Raw genomic sequence first — 26,554 nt, 5'->3', positions numbered from 1 at the left:
GTATATAATTTTCCCCCCTAATTACCGCGATGTGTAAATATGTATATTGTTGTAATGTGTACACATACATATACATATATTTTTTTAAGTGATGTATGTAGCGGGCTGATCATTTTTCAAGTGATACGGATGCATATGTGTAATGTATAAATCATGTTTTTATAGGGATAAATAGACATAATGATGTATGTGCAATTGTAACAAATTACTTTTTTTAATGTGGTTCAGAATCAGGTAAAACGTTATTTTTGCTGCATATTTAGCGCTAAAAGTGGCTATTTAGTTTTTATTCGATTCAATAATACATTGTAAAGATATTTTATATTTATATATATATAGAGAGAGAGTGAAAATACTATACACATATAATTTGGTAATTCTATAAAATCCTCTAATTCAATCTCCTTTATAATAGAGATTATACAAATTAAAACAAATTATTAAATTTTTTTTCATTAATATTTGTATAATTTCTATTTCTCTGTAACCAATTTTTGCACAATTTCTATTTCTTCCTATTTTGAATTAGACAATTGAAATAATGAATGACTGATATGCAGCAATTGCTTCCCTTAAAAATTTTGGGTGTGCTGCTTAAAATGGCTACTGACATTTGCAGCATTTTCGTTACTCGTAATCCCGAACTTGATTAGAACAAATCCTTACTTAAGATCTTTACTTAACTCATTATTGATAATTCTTTTCTCATTGATTATATTTTTGATTGAGCATTTAAAATCCACCAGAATTTACTTGCAGTTCGTGTCTTAGAGCTTTTTGTTGGGATGATTGGATATAATGTGATAAAAGGAAGAGGTTCTAAAATTTATCAGCCCCATTTATAGTGCTGATTACGAAAATGATTTGTGTTGACAACATTTATTATAGAATATGTTAAATGTATAATAAATTACGCTATAACATAAATGTGAACGCGTACATAATTAATATATAACAACGTAGGATGAATATTGATTAGAGATCTATGCTGAATGATATTCGTTTAACGGCAAGATAATAAATGTGGTTGAGTATCCCAGAATTTTTGTAAATAATTACTATCATTAAAGTCGTCGTTGATAAATTGATGAACGATAACTGATAAGATTAAAATCTTATCAGTCCTCATCTTACAGAAATATATATCTAATGAACGCGGTCAATAAATAATCTTTTATTTTATTATAGAAAATATCATCGAAAAGAGGTAAAATATTTTAGATTGTTGTAATGTGTATTATACATATGCGCGTGTTATTTTAAAGTATATATAAATAAGAAAATATATATTTAGATATTCAAAATTAATTCTTTTAAAAGATTTGAAAAAGTGTGAAATGTTTATTGTAGAATCGGGCAATATCGAACGCAAAATAATTTCTGAAATTTTTAAACCAACGTGTGAAGAATTATTAAAAGAAAAATAATATTGATTATTTTGCTAAAAATTGCTTATTTACTTGCATATAGAATATATATTTTGCAAATGAAAAAGTAACATTCGGAACTTTGTTCATTATTATTCAGTGAGGATTAATAATGAGGGCAAACTTTTAAGGAATTCATAGTTGCTTGAGATGACAAACGAAATGAGTTGACAGCGATGTATTAAATCATAGTAACCGTTTTTTAAGCGTAATCATGACTAAAAACAATCACGAATTCTTATATACATTTCACACGGACGAAAACACATTGCAAATCCAACAATGCAAATAATTCCGAACACGTTCATGTTAACTTAAATTTCTTATTAATTGACATATGACATCACGCGTTTTCCGATACGACGCGACTCTTATAAAAAAAAAATCTTCGCGGCGTTAATCAGTCTAAGTTTGTTTAATCTATCGATAACAATATATGACGAGATCGTACAGACGATATTAACATCGATAATTATTCTTACGCGACTAGTTACGTAAATTTCACTCTTTAGTCTAGAAACGAAAGTCTACGTCATGAAAAATAGTGCCGATAAATAAATACGTGGACATAATTAGGCCGATAGAACGCTTTGAAAAGAATAAGATTTCTTTTCTTCAAAACTGACAATGAGAGACCAAGTTCTTGCCACGAATAAAAGAAATTCTCGCACCGCGAAGGGAGAGATACGCATTTCAGTTTCGAAGAAAATTCAATTGCATTATTTCACTTGTCGATTTGTTAAATGTTACAACTTACTGCTGGTTTTTCTTCTCATTTGCAATGTATTATTATTTGCACGCGATGCAGGAAACATCAATTTCACGATCGAAATGATCCGATATTGAATTAATGACATGTAAACAGTTAAAAAAGAACGCAATCAATAGGTGATATAATAGAGCGTGAACTTTCTTAAAGTTCACAGGGTTATCAAGAAATTTCCCATACATACGGTTCCCATGAACGGTCTAAGTTGAAAGTTCTCGTTTTATAATATAATGTTATTTACATAGAAAATAATACGTCGCTAGAACGATAAAAATGTACAATTTCGGAGTTATTTTCTATTTGATTTCTCGATTCACACACAATTATATATCGACATCACTATAATTCTAACGCAGCATCAATATCCCTTTGTTTGAATCTCTTGATTTTTAATTAAGGAAGAAATATTTTTAATGTATATAACATTCAGTATTAAATATAATTATATAAATATAAAAAGTAATCTTATTAAGCTTAAGTAAGATCACTCGTAATGTGGAATTCGAAAGGAACCATAGTTTCAACTCTATTTAAAATGTATTAATGTATGTACAAGCGGCTTCTTTAAGCCGTCGCCCTTCACATACGTTTAATATCGCGCACTACGTATCGTATTATATATATGACGTCATCTATTATATATCTCTTCTTATATTTACAAAATCTTATTTAATATATATCGACTTAACGTTTTTAAAAGATGACGATTCTTTCGCTCTATTTTTCTTTAGTTCTACGGAATATATATGAGAGTTCGTATATAATTATATATCTATATATAATATATTTGTTAGTTTCCCACACATTTGTGCACGGTAATATCGATTTGGCACCATGAGATATAAAAGTCTGTTTAAGACTCTTGGAGAGACTTTTCTGCGGTGGTAAAGGTTGTTTACGCGATAAATTGAGAATTCTCGTCCGCAACGTCATCTGAGAGATAGTATATGCTTATTCTTTTCACAATATCCTCTCTATCTCTAATATCGATTTTAAACACGTAGATACATGTATCAAACTACTCGATAATCGCGTTGCGCACTAAACGAATATGTGAAACTTCGCCGTAGATTATGTATCGCTAATTCATTAGTTAATCACTCTAAGGTACGTATTTCATGTACATTTCCGAGTACATTTCTGCCATTTATAAACTCTGAACAATACATATATTAATGTTCTCTTGACCCGTTTTTTTTTTTTTTTCTCTAGAATTAATACATTTTGTTTAGAGAATAGAGTTTTTACAAGGAATTTGAATATCTCTTTTTTTGCTTTTTTGGCAACGTGCTATATCATTTAAGTAAAGTTCTCTGTGACGTGATAACGACGAGAAGATATGATACGCGATCTGATAGGATCGGAAAATCCTTAACTAGGGCAAAGTTAGAATGGCGTCTATCTATTTAGAGCTTTAGAATGAGAAATCGCAAAAATTTGCATTTATTATTAGACGAGACGTTATCGTTAGACCTGTGCGAAAAGGTCATTCCTTAGACTAGCACTGTTATATACAAAGTCAGTTAGTGTCTTCATTCGTTAATCGGTTTATTATCGCAGGCAGTTGTATGTGAAGTTACTTACGTACCTTCCTTTTCGATAGTTCAATATACAGTTTTGTCGTATGTCCAGTTAACGATATTTAACAATAGTTTCTGCATCCCACTACGTTATTCTATTAAGTCGAATAACGACTATTTATTGATGTGATGTTTTTATTCACAAATATTAAAATATTTGTTTATTTATAATGCAAGAGTAAGAGAGAAAGATAAATCCAATGTACGTTAATAAATAATAATAAAAATTTTATCTTCATAAAATAGAATAAAGGATCTCTAAGCATATATAAAAATTACAGTGCATTAAAGATGATTATAATAATAAATTAAAATTTATATTATACAATAAAAGCTTTGTAAAAACGTGCAAAGGATAAAATTGTATTATTTTTTTGTTGTTTTTGATTGAGTAAAATTTTGATAGTTTTTATTCGACTTAATCACGGAGACAACAATATACAATCACGAAATGTAGCTCACACTGATGCTAGGCACATAAGTACACACGTATAACAGCTATTAATATATGCACGCAATGTTAATTCGCGATACGTCTCTTTATATATATTCCAATATCTTATAATATATTTTGTACAATTATTAATTAAAGAGTATTCTCATTCCTGCAGGAAGGAAGCGAGAGATTCCGTAACTATGTATATGTATATTTACAGGTGTTTGATTATAATAGATGCTTTGTTAATTAAATTAATTTAATGATCGAAAGAAAGACAGATCGGCGGAGCTGACAAGAGATCCGCATTGTTTTTCAAATATATGCTCAACACACATCGAACAGTAGTTCGGATGTATCCTGTAAAAATGAGAAAACGAATCAAATTATTTCTGTAGAAAATAAGGGCCAATATCCAAATTTATCTTCGGCAATGCAAATGTCTTAATCGATATTCGTTTTAAACGACATATAACGCGAATAAATAAATAATACGTGTCTTTTAGGCATATCGTATGTACAATATGTGAAGCAGTCACACGGAAATTAAATAAGAGACATTCATTCTTTCGAAATATTCTCGAAAGGGAGCAATAACAGCTCTAACGAGTCGATAAAGATTTTGCCTTCGCTTATACGCTCTACGCTTACGACGGCTATGTAACAACATTAATATACATGACTACGTACTGCCGAAACGTTTCGTCGAGAGTCTTTCTTACCTAGCAATTCTTGTCGTGCTGCAAGTAAAATCATTTTGATTTTGCCTTTTTTTGTATAGGAATACATCATTTGGGGTCGGTGTAATATCTCCTTTTTTTTTTTTCGTGGAAGTAATTTATCGTTAGGCGTAACTCGATGTGTAACAACTAGTGCTGATGCATTAAAAATCAATTTATCGTTGTTTCGATCTTAGCGCATACATTTTATCTTGAATTACGTCCGAGCTGAGATTGATGTATGTTCCATTTTTTGTAGATGTCAATCGTAACTTGATACGTTATTTTTACTTAAAGTTAAAAGTGACGTAAAAGTTTCTACACTGACAAGAGAATATAAGAAGATGAAATGTGGCATGAACTTGATTTGTACTTTTTTTTTATATTATTTTTTGTGTTTTTAATATTTCATCAAAGATCTTTGTGCATAATTTTTAATTTACAATATTCATCAAATTTTTATTTTAAAATCTAATTAAAGATAAAAACGATGACGGTGTAAATAATTCTTCCAAGACCCGACGGATGATCAAGACGGAAAGATCCGAATCATCGCGATCAAATTTCTGTATTTCGAATATTTAGCAAACAGGCATTCCTACGCAATCGCTGTTGCTATTATAATCAATATTTTTGTTTCTACTAGCCAACTATGACTCAAATTACCGCTAATTATCTAACATTGGCATCTATGATTCGCCTTCGAGTGGCAGGATGAGAAATTACTCGGTTAATTTTATTATTGAATTTCAATAGAATTTTGCATACTTTAGCACGTATGCGCTCGTGTGTGATTAATTAATGTATCTATATGGTACTTCACAAAATCATTGGGCGAAATTAAAAATCTTCTCTTCGTAGCAATTTATCATACCATCAATATTCGGATAATTTGCGAAGCGAATAAGGAACAAATAATTTTGCTAATTACCCGATTAAAATTAATTGTGAATCATCAAATGATTCATACACAAAAAGTTCTCGGGTATAGAAGATACATTGTTGTATATAAAATAATACATTTGTTACATTTTGCGTGCTATTTCTGCTTTTGAAATATTCGATATTTATCGAAAGTTCGATCAATCGGAAACTAATATAAATTCCATCGCGGTTATTGATACACATATAGAAAAAAGATTTTTGTTCGTGAGATAAAAATATGAACCAAAAATTCACACGCGTGACGCTGAAACTTGCTGAATGCCGGGAAGAGGGTGTAACGTTTGTGCGTCAATGACGAACAAAGTACGGCATTTTCAGATACGAATAAATATACAAAATTGTAGTTTACAAAACGACCATTTTTTTCGGGCGACCGAACACATTGCGGCCGTATTTTTTTTGTCGTGTACAACCTTAATTGTGTATGTGTGTATGTATTGCAGTGTTTACCCCTTACACTCGAGAAAATATTTTGGTATTATTACAATAATATTACCAAATTTACTTCTATATATCACTTAATATTTATAGAATATAATACTCAATATTAAAAACAAGCATTGCTTTTGTATTATTTCTCAATGCGTAATTCAATAATAATAATAATTAATCAGTTGCATTAATGATAAAGTAAGAATATGAGTTAAATCGGAATTTTTCATACGTAAGATTAGGCTGTTTAAAACTATTGAATTTCTGTTATTTGATTGCATTTTGAGAATTAAAAAATTACTTTAATATAAATTTTATAATAATTATAAAAATTTTAGAAAATTAATGAATTAAAAAAATTTTGGCAAATTATGTTATGACATTAATAATAAAATATAACAAAATATCTGAATTTCGAGTAAATTTCAATAAAAATTCAGTTAGATATTTATGATGTCGAGTCACAAAGTCTAATAAATGTGATAACATTTATTTTATAAAAAATATTCCTGCATCGTTAAAAAATTTGTTAATGCAAGAATTTTGATATTTAAATTTATCTCTTCCTAATTTATTTCATACGTAAGATTAGGCTGTTTAAAACTATTGAATTTCTGTTATTTGATTGCATTTTGAGAATTAAAAAATTACTTTAATATAAATTTTATAATAATTATAAAAATTTTAGAAAATTAATGAATTAAAAAAATTTTGGCAAATTATGTTATGACATTAATAATAAAATATAACAAAATATCTGAATTTCGAGTAAATTTCAATAAAAATTCAGTTAGATATTTATGATGTCGAGTCACAAAGTCTAATAAATGTGATAACATTTATTTTATAAAAAATATTCCTGCATCGTTAAAAAATTTGTTAATGCAAGAATTTTGATATTTAAATTTATCTCTTCCTAATTTAAAAAAAAATATTTAATTAAAGAACAAAGTATTTGTCAGATTTAAGTAAATAATTGCATCATATAACTACACAACAGATACGCGAGTGCAAAGAGTTGAGCAAGGGTTGTCAGATCACTCACATTTCATGGGAATGTACAAAACATCTGGCGCTTATAAAATGCTGTCGAGTACGGCGCAACAGACGAGGCCCTTCGTGCTGGTCGGCCTGTGAAGGGAATCCGTCACGAATCGAGGTGACTGTTCGAATACTACGAAGAGAATTCGGAGAAGGTCGGCGAGTCGGTGTAGCTTAGAATCTGCTCCTCGTTCAGGCACAATTCCTCTCTCCTCGCGCGCGCTTCTACTCTCTCGGAGATGCTGCTGATCGCGACTTCATCGCGATCGCTCGGCTCGAGAGGGAAACAGAAGATTACATGGATTAGGAATCGCGGCGTGCTCGCCGTTTCGCAATATTACTGATGATATGAAACCGCAACAAACGCTATAAAAGCGTGATAAAAAATGATAAAAAGCGCTACAAAATGATATAGATATATAAGAGCAAATGTGATATAAATATAGAAAAGATAGAGAACTATACAAAATATCTAAATGCGAGCAAAAGGAAAAGTTCTGTAGCGCAGCTAAACAAGCACTGCAACACACAAATGCGCAGAGTGTGTTACGTTTTTTACCAGCTCAGAGTTTTTCTTCGAATAAATTGTAGGATAAAAAGCCTAATATACTAAAATGCTGAAGCAACAGTATAAAGCTTTAAGATTGAAAAGGAGGGACTTTTCGCGGAGCTTCTCTCTTTAAGCTAGCGAGAATCAATTGTGTTCGATTAGACCTCGCTGTCAAATATCTCGCCCCGTTCTCGAAAAGCCGCTCAATCTGCTGATATCCCCGCGGGGATATAATCCGCTATCGAAAGCGAGGAAAATCCGTCACCTGATCGGAGTCGCGGCGCGGCTCGCCCTGACTCCTCTCGCACGCTTGGCACATCGCCAGACTTAACGGCGGACTGGCGGTGTCCGCGTTGAGTTCAGACAGTTCCTGAACGGTTGACAGCTTGCGCTCCTCTTCGTCGTCGTCGTCGCTGCTGTCACCGGCGCCGGCGCCGCAGCCGCCGCTTCCTTTGCCGCTTCTGCCGTCGCCGCCGCTTCTGCTGCCGCTGCCGCCGCCGTCATCGTCCTCGTTGACATACACCTCCGCCTCGGTCTCGCGCACCCTCGCTCGATGCTCTGGACAGGGAGGGAGGTGTATGAGAGCGACCTAGCTAACGGAGGTCTCTTCGACCGACGGACTCGCCAGCGCCTGGGTCTCACCGTTCACGTGCTTCTGCTCATCCGCACGTCCCGGTCCCCCGCGGGGTAGCGGGGGGCTGCTACGTGAGCCCGAGGTCACGCTCTGCATCGTCTGGCTGCGACCAGCGGCAAAACGCATGCTGTACGCCCCGCGATTACCGCTCTGTAAGCCGCCCGTCTGTGGAGGTCCGAATAAATTTTACGCGTCGCGATGATAGTGGGGTTCTGCCTAATTCCGGACGAATTCCGCTGGACGCATTTCTAGGATATGCACTGCGAAGATTATCGCGCGATTTGGCAAGTTACACAAGCGTAGGATATATGTAAACATGTCGGATCAATGGAATGGAAACTTTGCTCAGCATAAATTCCACAAACAGTGCGGTAACTTATGCTGATGCGTTAAATTGATCGTGCCATTCTCGTGTGTTAGCATACGCTTTTACATCAATTTGAGTCCGGCCTTTATGCGCTTCGGGGTGCAACGGTGCATCCAATCGAATTCGGTATAACATTCACAATTATTCCTGTCTATAGATAACGCGTCTGCATTCATTTGTGTCTGACTCGTATACACTTCTCTGCTGTTTGATCGAAACGTTGATTATTAATATTTGATTTATTATCATTTTAATGATTGCTCCTCAACGCGGGACATGTCACGATTATTTTTCTATTACATTTTTTACGGATGTTATCCATAAAAAAATACAATTTATTTTTTTAATTTTTAGTCACATTTTAAATCTTTTAATACTGAATCATTTTTTTTCTGAAAGCGCAAATAGGATTTTGTTATTTCCGAATGTTATTTTCTAACCGTTTCGCGATCAAAAAAATTATTATTCCGTCTTTTTCCATCATATTTTTATTTTAAAAAATGAATTTTATTATTTGATCTTTATTATTAATAAAGTCTATGACATATAAATGAGATAATTATAAGACTAAATTTTAAGTCTGATGATTTTTAAGGTTCCCTACGACGTTTTATCAGAGAGAGTAAGGCCTTTTCGCATATAAGATATTTATTCTAATAAATAGGTTACGGCAATTTTTTTACTTGATAACGAAGGCCCTGGGATTATATATATAGGCGACTGTAACAAAGTGAAGACTTTGGAAGAAAAATTTATTTATCCGAGAAAATCGAATTTATAATTTTTACTATTAATAATCACATTGCGCCGTATAATCCATAAATAATAATGAAATATATCCATATACACTACTAAAAAAAAATATTTTTTACCTGTATTTTCTGGAAATGAAAAAATAACAAAATTGTTTGTAGCAAGATTTAAAAAAAAAAAAGCATTTTGTAGGCAAAATGTTGTAGTTTGTGAAACTTGAGTTGAATTTTTCGAGAGAAATTTTTTTATCGAGTTGCAGAGTGTCAAAAATGTGTTGTTTTTTAAAGCATAGAACCAGGAAGATATACAAATTTTAAAAAATCATCTATGGCGCGTTAAAATTGAAACTTCAAGCTACAAAATGCTTTTTTAATTTTTTGCCTACGATGATTTTTCGTCGAGTTTCAGCGGTTTGAAAATAGCCCAATTTTTAGAGTATGGAAAGTGTTCTCTATTTTTTTTTTTTAGTAGTGTATAATAATGAATCTCAATTTACGTGATTTATCTGAATTTATATTAGATTAAGGCGTTTGTCTTGAAATTGCTGTGTGAAAGCATAAAAAAAGAATAATAGACAAAAATTTATTTGTGAGAGAGAAATTAGTAATTTGGATAAAAAGATATTTTTGGCGAAAAAAACGCGTGTAGCTTTGTTTTTTGTGAAATTTTGAATCGTCTCTGGAATTTCCAATTTTAGGAGAGATGTTTTGTATATTTCTCATCTTACGGATTAATTATCAGACATGGATAGAATAAGAAAACCAGTATTGTACATACGTTAGGATGTGCAGGGCGAACGTTCTTATAAGGCTGGAACAGCACCAAATAGACCTTGGGGGTGAAGAGGCAGCCGAGGGCAACCGAGGCGGAGATATTGATACACATGCACATACTCGCAATCTGAACCTGCAAGGTAGGCCGTCCGCTCGACTTTACATGTTAACAAATTCAGAAAAACGCATCATAAGGCCCAAATGCGTGGGGGACGTGATCTTTTTTACGCCGATACAGACCTTGTAATCGTTATTGGTGCCGAAATAGATGGGCACGAAGGCTAGCCAGACGATGCATGTCGAATACATGGTGAAGCCAATGTACTTGGCCTCGTTGAAGTCCTCCGGGATTTTGCGCGTCTTGAACGCGTACAAGGTACACATCAAGATCAGGAACATGTTATAAACGAGAGACATCATCAGTGAGAACGTGGACACGCGGCACGTCAGCACCGCGGACAGCGGATACGGATGAATCTCTGTGGTATCCGGCGGTTCAATCATCAGCCATACGATAGTGCCGATGAGTTGGACTGCGGTAATCCCTGCACAAAGAGGAGTGATCAGGTTCTGTGATCCGTCGCACTTTACAATAGTATTGTTTCGCGCATTGGAAATATGACTATTTGCGGTAATATTGTCATCGAAGAATGAATCAAAGAGAAACTGGGACACTCTTTTCTTTCTGTGTATATTCAAATTAATCTTTTTATGAAATTAGATTTTTACATTCTCTGTCGCATAATAAAAATTTATATTAATTTAGTAAGAAAGATACAATTAAAGCAGACTTATAGTTACAATATTATGTTAAAAAAAATTATGAATAATAAAATCATAATTTATATAAACTTTAAAGCATACACACAGATAAAGGAATGATGAGATATAACTCTGCTTGTCTCTCATGTACTCTTCGAGATTTCTATTTTTGACACAAATAGAGCGACATAAAATATGACGTTTAGTTTCGATCGAAATTTCAATAAACAAGGATTGCGTAAAATTCTAATTGATCATCTCTATCTTAGAGAGAAATATACTAATACGAAATTTTATCGTAAAAATCGCACCATTATTTCCCTTCGTCAAACACGGTTTCCGGCTTTTATTTGAGGGGGGAGGGAGAAGGTTGCGTCAAGCATCGGCGTGCAATTATCCTTTCGAGGTCGTGGCTTGTCGATGTGTTTACCGAGGTGAGTGCAGCTCGTACTCACCGATAGCGATTACCACTTGGCTCCTGGGCGATGTGTAGGAGAGCCTCTTGATCTTCTTCGTGCTCTGGTTGAATATTCGCGATATACGGTTGGTCTTGGTGAGGATCGCGCTGTAACATATACTGAGACAGAGACCGAGGCCGATTCTGAGGTATGTGCAATTCCACGTAGTCGGCTTGCTCAGTATAACGAAGCTCATGCCGTAGCACGAGAGAATGCCCACAAGAAGGACGTAACATAGTTCGCGTCCCGATGCCATAATCACCGGAGTACGATTAAATCTACAGTTCAAACACAACGCATATTTAAACATGAAAGAATCGAATTAAATTATTAAATATTTATATATATATATATATATAACTCTGCAAACGTATAATATAATATTTTTTTCATTTATTTTTAACGTTTTGCTTTTCGATATCCAAAAAAAGAATATCTTCCAAGATTAATAATTCTGAAGAATATATTATTAAACTTTCAAAATCTATCCTCATGCATTGCGATGTCAAGTTGTGTGATAATTAGTTTAAGTCACGAGTAATAATTTATACGAAGTATCTAATAACTAAATCCATGCTAATTAACGTGAATCTAATAACTAAATTAATTAGTTAAGCCAAACAGAAATAAAAAAAATTAAAATTTCAGGTCCGAAAGTTCTATTCCTTTCTTGCATACCTATAGGAAAATGCAGTAAACCTTTTAGTACTCTAATTAAGTAAGTTTAATAGGTCGCTAATGAAGCTTTTGATTAAATTTTCGCTTTGAAAGCATCGACTTTAAATCTTTTTAAGCACTCTTTTTCAATGCTAATATTCCTCGCTCAAGCTCGTTGTGTTTTTATTAATAAAGAAGATATAGAATGTCTTTTTTACACACATACACACACATTTATTCTTTATATTAATAAATTCAGAAGAATATTTTTATACTATATTTATATATTTTTGTTTAATTTAATAAAAATTTTTATTTTCTGTTTTTGGCATTATTTGTTAGTAACAAATTATTCGGAATTTAAAGACGATTCCTCTTTAACAGAAATATCGTGAAAAGTTATTTATACTGCTTTCTAATTTTTGACATTGTATAGCTTTATAATAAAATCTTAAATTAAAAAGTTAATTCTGTAAAGCAAAGTCTACTTTTAAAATGATTGAAAAACAGGGTCTGCTTATTATCTCTGAAACTTTGTTTACCAAAGATTCCTACTCGTTAATTATTTCTCTTACTACAAATCTTTGAAAATTTTTTCATATAGAGAAAACTAATATCAAGCTTGCTAAAAAATCTGTTGTATAATATAACATAAAAATATAATAGGAGACATATACATCCTACATAAAAGCATCAACGAATACATAAGGAGCAGAATATAGACTCACTGTATGAAGACGACAGTGGTGAAGAGGGTGCTGAGAATGCCGATCGACGCGAATATCAGTGGTACCAGCGCCCAAGGACTTGTCCAAGGTATGACCTCTGCGGTGAGCTTCACACAGCTCGTCATTGTAGCATTCGGCGCATACCCGGGATAACACTTCTTGCATGTGTCGTTGTACACGTAGGCATCCTCCCGGCAGGCAACGCAACTCCAACAGCAGGGTTCCTGCACACGAAATTGCCGGCATACAGCTTATGATTCACATGATCATTACTTGACAATGTATGAGGACGAATAATTGACGATTAATCGTTCATTGTCTTGAATTAATGATGAATAATGAAGCTTATAATTATAAAGGATCATCAATAATAATCAGTTAGCAATAATCATTACTATTACATATTGATTATTATTGATTATTAATGTCCATTATTAGTCCATTATGGATATACATAATTTATCATTGATTGATTCAAAATGATAAATAATAAATCTAGAATCAATACCCTGAATGCTAATATAATTACTAATAATTGTTATTATTAATATAATCAATTAATAATGATATATTTTTTATTATTGCGAAGAGAGGAAAACATTATAATTCAGGTATTAAACTGTGTGTCATATTGTGTGAATTATTGTATTATATAAAACTAACAAAATATATAAAAAATAGAATAATTTGTTATCGCATTTTATACACTGGTATAAATTATGAATAAATTGAATTTCAATGCAAAGCAAGTGTAATTTCATCGAAGCAACAAATAGAGTTTTACGAGTTTTGATATACGAGCGCGCGCGATTACACTTTTGGATAAGCGGATTTTGTTGAACAAGATGTGACGTGACGTAACTATTCTTGTCTAAACGGTTGGAAAACATTGACGTAAAAAGCGCAGATTCCAGTATGACGTATGGTTCAATGGTATTTATGAAAAATCTATTTTTTCATGTAACTGCCAGAAAGATATTGAGTCAGATCGACTAGATCTCTGTCTGTCTAGCAAACAAACGGATCCGAATTATTTACAGTAGGTCCATAGAAAAATGGAATTGCTAATAATTTTACTTACTGCTCGAACTCTGTTTTATACCGAAATAATAAATCGTTTTCGCTAAGGATAAAATAATGATAATTCCATCGCATTTTAGAACTGCTTAACATTATTAAATAGTATCTGCTCACGCAATATCCATAAATAATATTAATGGGACGTGCAAATAAAAGTGGATTGATAGAATAAGGAGTGATTAAAGAAATATAATATTTTGAGACTAAAATGGAAGATTTAATTATATAAATGTGTGTGAATGTTATGTATGTATCTTTATTAGAATATATATTACGCGTATTATATAAATAAAAAGATTGGAGAATTGTATATATTAATGGTCATTAGGAATTAATTATCTTATATTTAAATTAATTTGCAACTATTACGGTTATTACTAACTAATTTGTAATATTTTGATTGTTCATAATAATATGAAAATGCTAATGACTAATGATTACCATCATTATGTCATTAGCATTACCGCAATCAAAACTCCTGTCAGCATTATAATAATTATGAGCCGCATTATTCGCGTCACGGATCAAACTGAATATGCGTGATCGCGCAGAAATGAGTGAATGCGGCGGTAATTATAGTTTTAATTGCCATTACAGAGGTATTTATTGATAGACGTTTGTCAAAATATACGCACTTCAATCGAGCAGTGAATAAATCTAATTCGTGACACGAATCACGCACCAGTTGTCGCCCCCTCGGCATGTCATTCATTAATTATTTAATTAAGCCGCGCTTAACGAATCGCTTTTATGATTGTTTGATTGCTGGTATGTTTGCATTTTTGTTAAATACGTAGATTGACAAGAAAAATGCAACGAAGCCGTGTTTTAAATACATGATACATGTATATGTGCGTGTAATGTTTGTTTTCAGGTCTATTTAATTAATAAAGTAATTATGCATAAATTGATTATTAATGTAGATTTCGAGTGAAATTAGATTTAATTGAATTTACGTAGATCGCATAATAAATGTCTATTTTTCAATGTAAATACATTGTGCAAAAATATTTATACCGTAATATTTTATTGTTTCAACTATGCTATTTTGATATTACAAGTCTATTTAATTTATTAAGATTCATTTGCAAATTTTATATATTTAGAATAATTATATTAAAAATAAAGAGAGAGAGAGAGAGAGAGAGAGAGAGAGAGAGAGAGAAAGCAAGAGTATTCAATTTTATTTGTACAAATTTTTTTTTACGAAGATTAAATATACGATAAATATATAATTAACTGCAACCATAAGCTAGAGAATATTTTCTTTCTTTTTTACGAAGAAGGTCATGAAATGCAATATATTGCTAGATTATATAAATAATATGCCTTGTATAAGATGTATAAAAAATCAAGAGGTTAAATTTAGTTGTCTCTAAAATTAAAACTACAAAGTAAAATTATTGTTACAAGTAGTATGTAAAACAAATTAAAATAATCAAACTTGACAAATCCGAATACTATTAAAATTTACTGAATATTGGCACTTTGTGATACAACTTTTATTTATATCTTGAAAGAGAGAATAATATAATATAAATATAAATTAACAAAAAGATAGATAAAAGAGCAAGAATTCAATATAGAAACTTTTGACCTTTACTCGGAACTGTCGATCGATTAATCTGATTGCACACTATCGTATGTCGTAGCAAGATTTTTCGTAAAAGTTCTCTTTCCTAGAACGCACTATAAAGTTTTTATTGAAGATTTATCGGAGTGCGATGCAAGCAATATAGAGTTTAATGAAGGCAATCGTAGGCGCAAGACACAAAAAATTGCGCTATTTTTGTTCGCTTTTCACGACTGCGAGCGTTAGACTTTCCTAATGAGAATCTATAATGAACATAGTGAAACTTTCGTCACAATCAATGAGCTCTCTTTCGTCATCGTTGCAACATGGATTAAATTTTTAGATCTCGCATAAGCTTATCCCGAAAGCGAATTGCGGAACAGTGATAAAACGGAAATGGCTGCGGCGATGGACAGATAGCTGAAAAAAATTGGAAATGAGGAAAAATGGAATTGAGGAAACTTTAAGACTTTAAATTCTTTCTTTTCAGGTTGAATAGAATTTAAGCTAAAATCTTCAGTAAAAGTTTCCCATATATGCAAATAAGTTTATAAAAATAATAACAATAAATTTTATATTTTCTCCTTAAAAATTTTGCGAGATATGTGTTTGCAGGCTAATAATATAAAAAGTATGAATAAATATATGTATGATAGGAGGAAAAGCAAATAATAGAGAGAACATGTGATTCGTCGCGGATTAAGGTCACAGATGATCGTCTTTAAATCCGGAAGAAAATTGCGCATAAATGATAAAATTAAAGTAGATATGACGATAGAGAGAAAAAAAATAGTTTAAGGGACTCGGATTAGAATTTTAAAAAATCTAAGTTGGAATTTGTGCGAAAAATTTCTTATCATCTACAAAATCAAAGTTTAAAAATAACAAATTATAAAAGAACAAAGCAAAGAAGAACAAATGTTTTCATTTTCGTTTCTTTAAAAAACATAAAGGAGGATATCAAAATTCCGCGTTGATTGTGTTCTCGAAAAATTAAAGTTTCTGTTTTTCTAGATGACTGTCCCAAATATTATGGAAAAATGTATAAATAAAAAAGGATTATATGCAAAAATAATGGTTCCTTAAAAATGTCTGATATTTATAATATTAATCTCAAAATAAATGCTATAAATAATAATGTTTTTCGCTATTCAGATGAATAAAAGCCGTATTATATTTGACTTAATAAAGTAAAGGAAACACGTAACTAATGATTTTTTTTTCTCTAACAAAATCCTAAAGTTAATTAGTCGTCACAAAAGATAAGACGTGACCGTGATGAGACGTTCGATAATGCTTCTGGTTACAGCGGCTCACCACGATATCAAATTCTTCTTGTTTGCTCGATATCGACTAATAATAAGAGAAGCCAATTATCGGCATTATAGAGCTTTATAAGCAAACTCTCATCAATTGGAAGAAAGTTTAATGCGTATGTCATTAACTATTGATAACAAAAGGTTAAATGAGCCACCTTTAAACATTTCTGAGCCATATTTAGAGATAACTCACAACCATGTGACCTAAATGAGTTATATCCCAAAGGATCTAAGCGCCAGAAGACAAAATTGTTTCACGAATATAGCTTTAATACTAGAATGTATAATTTAAATTTATGGCTTCTAAATTAATTAAACTAAATATTAAAACATAAAATCAAAAATATAATGTAAAAAAGTAAAAATAAAATAATAAAAACATTATTTTATAGAGCGTGATGTTATAGAAAAATAGATCGTTATATAAAATTCGTCTGATCAGAAAAAGAACAAGAAATAAGTAGAAAAAAAAATCATTTATAAATGATCAGAAAGTGTTATATAATATTTGTAAACATAATGCTGGTTTTTATTATGTAGTATTCAAAATAGGTATACTTTTTACCTGAAATTTCAATACTTTTAGATCTGTAATAAGAGAGAAACTGAGAATTTCGAGAGTTTCTTATAAATTTTTGATTTATAATTTGGAAATTATATTTTGTAGTTACGCTATAAAGTAATAGAACACTACGTTAAATGGCAAATAAATACATGTATGAAAACCGTGTTATACGGTATAATTTACTTCCAGCTTTACCTATGTTCAGCATGTGCGTTTATATCCATAGAGAAATATGCGGGAAATGTCGGGTACACCCCGGATGTAATCCCACATTTAGGGCTAAACTTGAGATTGGGACACAATTACAGATCTACTTTAACTTGCATGAAATTCTCCCCGAGAGGAAGGGAAGTGAGAATCGGAGAGAAGAGATCAGAGAGAGATAGAAGATAGTCCGCGCGTACACTTTATTAGACTATATGTAACTTGCATATCACGAGAGTTTGTGGGAATTATACAGTTGGACTTCCGACAGAATTTCAGTCAAAACGTCTGTGAAAATCTAATTACAGAAACCACGCACAAGAGAAAAGTTGAACTATTGTTGAGATAGCCGCATAATTTCGTTAAAGCGGATTCACATAAGTGCATATTAAAATGTGCATTTCCTGTATATATGTATGACACTGTTTGCTCCTGCCATATGAATTATAAATTGTATTAATTATGATATATAAAAAGAGATGTATAAATTATATGTTGCAGATTATATTAAATAATAATATTAACCTCAATGCGCATTGATAAGTTAAAACAAATTTGAATAATCTCTTTTTGAAATTTATTAACTCCAAAAGAGCCGAGTCGATGAGATTAGTGGTAAACCGCAAACAAATTTCGGCATGTAACAACAGGTCACATGTAATGGGAATTAGTGGGCTATTACTTAGTTAATGCATTGATTCGCCATTTAACCGCTGATCAATCTGTTGAATCTTTGAGATAAAGTCTTTATAATATTATAAACTTAACGTGTAAATTACGGTATTAATAAAGTAAAATATTAATTTAAAAATACACCAAAAAATTATATTATGTATCTTCCATTATATCTCGTTTAATATTGATAATTATTATTCGTTATATACTCCCGTTAATTTCTTTTTTCATTATTCGATGGATCGATCTTTCGTGAATATCCTATCAGCTAATAGAACCATGCAGCACGCAGTGGTTCTGGTTATCCTCAGACTTTGCAATGTGCACTTACTACAAAATTGCGGATGTGTCCCATCGGGCAGTTATCGCTGCACATGCTAGGTGGAATGTGAAACTCGCCGACTCCGGTCGCCCATCGTGTCATATTAATGTCCAGGGAGAGCCTGAGAGAGTAAATTAACCTTCAATTAATAAACTGGACGCCATCACTGATTTTATCTTATCGCATTATATTAATAGCATGGAAAGTGTTATACAAGCAAAATCAATTTTCTGAACTCTTTCTAATTATTTAAAGTAATATATATAAATTGTATATATAAACATTACAGTATAAAAATATTTTAATTTAGCATCGTTCTATTGGAATTATGTCGGTTTATAATATTCTTTTTTATTTTAGAAAAAAAATATAATAATTGCCGAATCACTTATTACGAATTATTATATACAATAATGAAGTATATATATATCATATATATATATATATATAACTTCTGACTTATATGTTAGAGATTGACGTATGTCATTTTGTCATTCGATCATAAGATCAAATGATCTCGAGTCAGAATCAGAAGTTGGCCATATCGCCCGAAAATGAGAAAATAGACATCGTCCGCGATATTTTAAGCCGATAAAACTCGTATAATAAGTAAAATATTTACATTAAATCATATATCATTATATTCGTTTCAAACAGCGCTACAACTTTTATTGTGTCAAAATATCCATATTGTTATAAAAAAAAAAAAAATTATGCATATCTCCCCGTTCATTAATACAAATAGTTTTTGTAAGCAACTACTATGCTCACAATAGAGTTCAATTTAAATTTAATTTAAGATATATTTGTTATGGTCTATCTCTTTTAGTTTAATAGATAAAATGGGATGGCCACTTTTGGTGGGACACCCTGTATATGATGATATATCATATATCGTAAAAAATAATGATAAGCATCTAACTGATGAGTGAATAACGTGAATTAATTTTTTTTATTATATTCAGAAGATTGAATAAAATGTTGGATAAATTTAAAAACATATTCAAAACATTTTTAATTTAATGTGTAATAAAATACTGTTCGTATTCATATATTTTGTGACTATGAACATTGTCTATAAACTGTCCGCAAATAACATATATGAAAGGGTATATTAAATTTTAGAAAAATATAGTGACATTGATAATCATATCACAATTTTGTAATTGCTTATAATACCATGTTGTACAAGATGTAGAAAGGTTGAAGATTAATACAACAGTTTGTGCAGCATGTATGACAAATGGCAAAAGTCTGCGGATCCTTTATGAATCAAAGACCGTCACTTACTCTTCCTTCCACGCACCAATGAGGATGTAATCGAAGCGACCCTCTTCCTTTCTTTGATACTGGTAGATGTTGTAAAATCCGTAGGCGTCCCCGTCGGCGTTGAACTTAATCTCCGTATTTTGGCGACCTAAAATAAACCAGCAAGTGCTGTTTCGACAATCTAAATGCGATAGTTATGATAATATAATTTTAAATTGTTTTAAATTATATAATTTTAAATTGTAATATGTATAGAATTTAATTCTTCTCCAAAAAATTTCTCAAGAAATTATTATGTGTCTTTGAACTGACATTATTGCTGATCTCAATTGCATTATTCTGAGCTTATAATAAATATTTATAATGCATATATGAATTTATATATAATAAAAATTTATGGATATAGATTATGGATAATTTTATTAAAATGTAATAATGATAATATTACTTGACAAAAAGAAGGAGAGAGAGAGAGAGTAATAATGAAATATGTAAAATCAAAAAAGTTCTATAAATATATAAATCATATATGTGTAGGGGATTAATTTCGAATATTTAAAAAATTATTTAAAAAAGGAGAGAGAGAGAAAGAAAGAATAAATTAAATTATAAATTTTTTAATAATATTTAATTTTGTAATATTACTTAAAAAATATTGTAAAATAAAAATACTGATATGAGAAGTAAAAAAGTGCAATCTTATCTCGTAAATAATATGGTCCAAAAATCTAGCGATAAGCAAACATTTGTCAGTATGAGATCAGAGCGGGTTTGAGCGTTCCGTTTGCGGAATTTATGCCAGCCATTTCACGCGTGGGTTACGATTTATTTATAGGACACAGCAAGAAAAAGGATCCGCGCGCTTCTTTTTATCCTTGTTACGATTCATTCCCTTCTCTTGGCTTATATCTTCACCCTTCTTATAATAATTCAACGCAGGCACCAACCGGCAAATATAGACGGGTATACAGGATATATACAAAGTATTATTTTTAAGACCGTCGATGGGGAAAATAGGTGGAATAAGAGAAGCTCGCGAGAAAAAGCAGGTTGTTGTACAGGCGACGGTATCAAAGAGAAAAGGGAGCTTAGGGTGCAAGAGCGGAAAAAATTATGAGCAACTATAAGGGTAAAAAATCGCGAAGCAAAAGCTTCGTAATCGCGGTAGGAAGCGAGGAAAAGATTACGAAAGCTGTGGCAATAATGTAGTGATATTTTCTCGCTATCTTCTTTAATATTAAGCAAACCCCAAAATTTTGGTGCTTTATCAAATTAAATGTCTCATTAAAATAGGTTTGCAGTAAAAAGTTATTATTTAGAGGAGAGATAAAAATATTTAATTTTTCCTAAGAAAAAAAATATGAGAGAGAGAGAGAGAGAGAGAGAGAGAGAGAGAGAGAGATTTCTGTTTACTTTTTATCTTGATAAAACCAAGAAAGTGAGTTCACAATCAAGTTATAATGAAAGATATGAAAAGAGTTATATGACAAATATAAAAAGAAATTTATTACTACCTTTTTTCTTAAAATTTAATTGTTTTAAAATGCAATATTTATAATGAAAATACATTATTATTATGAGAATTTTAAATACATAAAAATAAATTATTAAGAATTTACATTTTAATTGTAAATGACAAATTTATAATATACAAGCAATAATATATGCGAAAATTATAGAGAAAAAAAAATTTGAAAATTTTTGAAAGTATTAGATATAGAAAAATATTATTAGTTTCGTTCATTCTCTATAAACTTAACAGATTTTATTAAAACTGGAAATAGTACAATATATTTATAGATATTTTTCTTACTAATCCATTAAGTTATTTTTATCGTCACACAATCTTCCTCGATAAAAAGAAATATAACGATAAAAACTTGGCACGCTTAGTTCTGTGAAACTTGCGTGAAAGTATATATATACGAACATAAACATAATCGGGAGTGTAAACAGGTGCGGGATCGTCAGGGCTAGCAAATAAATTTGACAAAGGAAAATACATGTACATTGTTATTCCGCGCGTGTAAGCGCGCAAGATTTGCGTTGCTCGCAAACTCTCTTTGAGTAAAACGCTTAAACAAGTTCGTGGCGCTTATGCCAAGTTATCGTTACCATTGCAGCATATAAAAAAAGTAGCGCATTGGTCATGTTAAAAAATTTTGTGTCACGGATTTTCTTATCAATAGTGTTACGACGATTCCTAATTCAAATCGCTATTGAATATCAGTTCGAGCGATAAGCTCGCAATATGGCGAGAAAAAAATGCGAACTTTTGCAAGCAGAATTTTTATTTTTAAAAGTGATTTGGATAATGTTATCACGCGCGTAGCAACAAATCATTTGTTTTCATTCTATATCACCTATAGATTTTCCATCAACTAAATCATATTTGTTTTGTTCATAGCTTTCTGCGTCCACAGGCAAGAGCGTATTTTTTTTTTTACGAAGACATACAGACACAATTTTTATTAGATATTTACCAAAAATAAATACTTGCTAAAATTGTAAAAATATTGTTTATTTGTAATAAAATGAATAAAATATAATAAAGAAAGTCCAGAATAAAGAAATAAAAAAAGGAAAATAAAAAAGGGCAATATTGAGTGAAATGTTTCGTTCTTGGTGCGGTCGGTTTTATTGTCAGCTTATCTGTAAAAATGTTGCGAGGAAAAATGAGAGTACTTGAAATGCATAGCCTTTCTCTCTTGGAGGTTAAACAACCGAGGGCGCGGTTTTCTTCGGATTGAGAGAAATCCAGATAACGCCGCAAAGTTTAAACCAGACTCTTTTCAGAGAGCTTGCGTTCGCGGCTATAAGTTTCTTTCTTAAAACCCAATTATTGAGAACAATGTATAAATATAAATACAATCCATTGTGTTTTATATTTGTAAGATCACTTGTGAGATACTTGATGCACGTTGGATTCGCATATTATTTAGCATGCAGTAAACTGAATAATTAAAATACTATCAAACTATTCCGGCCAATTTTATATTTTTATTTCCATTATTGTCTTATCCGCAGATTGGTTTTGCATCAAAAGTGCAAACAAATAGAATTAAATCTTAATGCATTGGGAAAACAATATTCTTTTATAGTTATCGGAAAATTTGTGTAATTAGATTTGATCTAGAGAGAGAAATACTTATAAAGCAAGTAAACTCTCTCTTACTTTACTTTTACAGACTGCTTTTAAAACGGCACTAGAGAACTTCAGAGAATATCATCAAATTTACTTAGAAAATTATGATGAAAAATGTGGATCTTTATTCATTATAACATTAATATTTCCGCTTTAAGCGTTTTAAAACTCAAGTATTAAGATAAAGTATGTGTGTGTTTTGATTAAAGTAAATTAAGAAGTTCAACGATTAAGAAGCAGATTTTTATTACTTTTCTATATATTTGTACAATTTAGTTAACGCTTTCTAATTTTATGTAAACAATCTGGTATTTACGTCTTCAAATTAAAGCTTTGCTCAGAAAATGTTGAATAGCGATTAAGCGAAGAATAAATGTCTGTTACTGATATATCGGTTTTCATATACTTATATTCTGCAGTTTACTTTGAAGATTAACCTCTATTTATACTGCTAATATTGATAAATGAGTTCTCCCTCTCTATTTTGAGATAAAATATTTTGATAAGTTAATATTGTATAAACTAGGATCTCTTGAGAGAGCGAGAAAGAGAGAGAGAAGGAGAAAGAAAAAGATAATGCACCGATGTCTCGAGAATTGAAAAAGTGAACAAAGACGTAATAACACGGGATTAAAAGGTAGGTCGGTATTATGAAAATATTGAAAAAGTTAGGGGGAAGAAGTTTGAATATATTACGCGATAAATCTTGCCTGATACGCGATCGTGGAATGGATGGGCAGGATAATCGCATTGCCACTTGATAGTGCGCTGTAACGAGGGACAGTCTTAATTGTATCACAGTACACCAACGTGAAAGTGTTACGTGCTGTGAAATCGGGGAAAGTGTTTTAATTGCAATATCGATGAAGCATCGAGATTGCCACTCTCTGACGTCACTGATAGATCGCTTTATATATGGGATGACGCAGTCGTAGTTTGATACACACATAGGATTCTCGCAGATGTAATTGATTGATTTGTTTGAGTTTCTTAATTTGACGGTTTTTTTTTCGCATTCGAGACACGTAACGCTAACAAATATTTGATCAATTAATCGATATTGTATCGCGTTAAAAAAACGCTAGTACGCGCGCAAGATATTCAATTATTTAAATACGTAGGTGTTATGTAATTAAAGATATAATCTAATTTAAATAAAATTGTGTATTTTATTTTGTTTTAAATTAAATATACATCGCTGGATTAAAAATTATTGTTAGAAGATTTGGCGTAACTCACCAGTGAAACTGACATTGCGAATATGCTGGAGAAGTCGCGGACCGTCCGGTGCTGGTGAAAGAGTCTCACAAAGATAATGCGACGTGCCCAGATTATTTACGCACTCTTCCTCGATGACATTATGAACACCGTGTGCCATGGCATAAACCGCATCCACTAAAAATAATTTACAAATTTCTGGTTTCATACAGCAATTTTTTTAATAAATTCATACTACATATTTATATGTACCTGATTTATATATGCTAAAAGATTCTGAAATAGGTAGATACCCAAACATATGCATTATGATCATATGTATAATTTGACTACATTTGAATAATTTAAATACTTTCAGCTATTTTTGTAAATAATTCAAAGTATTAAAAATATTATTGAGTTTATTGTAAAATCTGAAGAAATATGATAATTTAATATCATAGTAAAGTAAGACAAGAATTTCTCGTTTACATAAAGAGTTCTTGAAAAAAAAGAGAATTATTTTTTCCCTAAATACTAAATAATAACAGCTTTTATCTCTGTATATAGTTACTATGTTTAAATAATATTATTTCATCTCACGATACTAATTCGTCAAAAACTGGCGATAAAATATAATTCGATTTTTGTTTTAATTTATCAATTCCAATTTATCACACTTTGCTCGATCGGACAAGTTTTATTTCTGCAATCTGATCAATCTCGAAGAATTCAGTTTCCTATTATACAATGTGACAAGCGTCGTCATTATTTATTTATCTAGAGATAAGAAGAATGCAGAGAAAAGAATGCCTTGCTCTCTGATAGAAGCTTAAATTGTTGCTCGCGGAAAAAATATCTCGTACGTAATTAATAAGATCATTTACAAAATTTATTTATCATTGCGATGCAATCGATTGTGCACAGTTTCCAATCGTTTCGAAAAGACCTCGTCATTTATCTCAAGAAAAGTGAAACAAAAGAAAGTAGAGGAAGAAAGACAAAAGAAAAGAGAGAGAGAGAGAGAGAGAGAGAGAGAGAGAGAGAGAGAGAGAGAGAGAAAGAAAGAAAGAGAGAGAGAGATATGATATAAGTGATCTAGGAAAACATTGATCTTGCGTAACTTTTCACGCGTCATCACGGTGGCAGTGCACCGAACATGTTTGTTAACGCAAAAACTATAACGGAGGAAATTGCTTTTCTCAACTTGCATCGCTGTTTCTCTCTTTTCTCTTGTCGCGGCTTCGCGAAAGTTTGTCACATGAAAGTTTCTCCTGTCTGCATCGAAAGTACGCAATTTAATCATCGCGAATTATAGTCAGCTGCGGTTAATTATAAATATTGGCGAATGCTTACGGAATAGTAATCCGGGATTAATTGTGCAGAATTTATGTTTCTGGAATTCTGCCGTTTTTGCATATTTTGGATTTATTCATTTTAATAGATTTAAATAATTCGTACAATTAAGCCGTATTATATATATATATATACACGATTAATTATTATATTTAAATAGAAATATAAACTTAATATTTTCACACATTTGAGAAACGAAGTTTATTTCTGTTTTGATCGCGCGGAGAAATTTTGTGGAAATCAATTTATTTATTTTATCTCTCAGCACACAATAACAGATGACATATCAGTACGTGTGTAAATGTAGTTACGAGCCTGAGGGCGCAAATTTACGCAATATTGTTGGCAAACTTTGATCATTTATGATTAAAAAACTGTTATAGCCTCGATATTTTTGTATTAAAACTTTTTACTCCATTTTGTCTCTACAATACGCTATTAAAATATTGTACGGAGGTTGTGAGACACTCTATATAAATAGAGAGAGAAGAGAGAGAGAGAGAGAGACAGAATTGTATGTTTGATGTGACTGTTTTATTTTTTTTCCATTTTATTATGATATTATTCTGATAAGAAATAGATTTGCAAAACCCATTAAACGGGAAAATATTGGTAAGTTTACTTTAGAAAAATTATAGATTAAAATCTGATGACAAAGCAATTGTGAAAATTATATCTTTTGTATCTCAGCATATTTGTTTTCTTAAATCTGATAGTTTGTAGAATTAATGAATACTGGCGATCTTCATCTTTTTTTTGACATTCAAAAGATTATTATTTTTGATAATTTGGTTCGATTAACGAGGATTTGGCATTCC

The 26,554-nt window shown here is 31.3% G+C and overlaps 1 protein-coding gene across 1 annotated transcript in view; it reads right to left on the bottom strand.

Annotated features, from left to right (window-relative positions):
- Positions 1-6,906: 6,906 nt before the first annotated feature.
- The window catches only part of LOC115244689 (metabotropic glutamate receptor 7-like), a gene marked incomplete at its 5' end in the record, with an annotated part of 78,210 nt that continues 58,562 nt past the window's right edge, over positions 6,907-26,554 (bottom strand). The window contains 10 exons of the mRNA XM_029822557.1: positions 6,907-7,623; positions 8,165-8,457; positions 8,542-8,698; positions 10,431-10,583; positions 10,667-10,971; positions 11,644-11,924; positions 13,032-13,255; positions 18,779-18,890; positions 20,060-20,186; positions 24,423-24,616. Of these exons, the coding sequence (XP_029678417.1) occupies positions 7,483-7,623; positions 8,165-8,457; positions 8,542-8,698; positions 10,431-10,583; positions 10,667-10,971; positions 11,644-11,924; positions 13,032-13,255; positions 18,779-18,890; positions 20,060-20,186; positions 24,423-24,616 (1,987 nt within the window). The remainder of the gene's footprint in view (positions 7,624-8,164; positions 8,458-8,541; positions 8,699-10,430; positions 10,584-10,666; positions 10,972-11,643; positions 11,925-13,031; positions 13,256-18,778; positions 18,891-20,059; positions 20,187-24,422; positions 24,617-26,554) is intronic.

Source organism: Formica exsecta, unplaced genomic scaffold (genome assembly GCF_003651465.1).
Source record: "Formica exsecta isolate Colony F162 unplaced genomic scaffold, ASM365146v1 scaffold83, whole genome shotgun sequence".
NCBI classification, from domain to species: Eukaryota; Metazoa; Arthropoda; class Insecta; order Hymenoptera; family Formicidae; genus Formica; species Formica exsecta.
The sequence above is the reverse complement of the archived record's forward strand: the minus strand, read 5'-3'. Positions and strand labels throughout refer to the sequence as shown.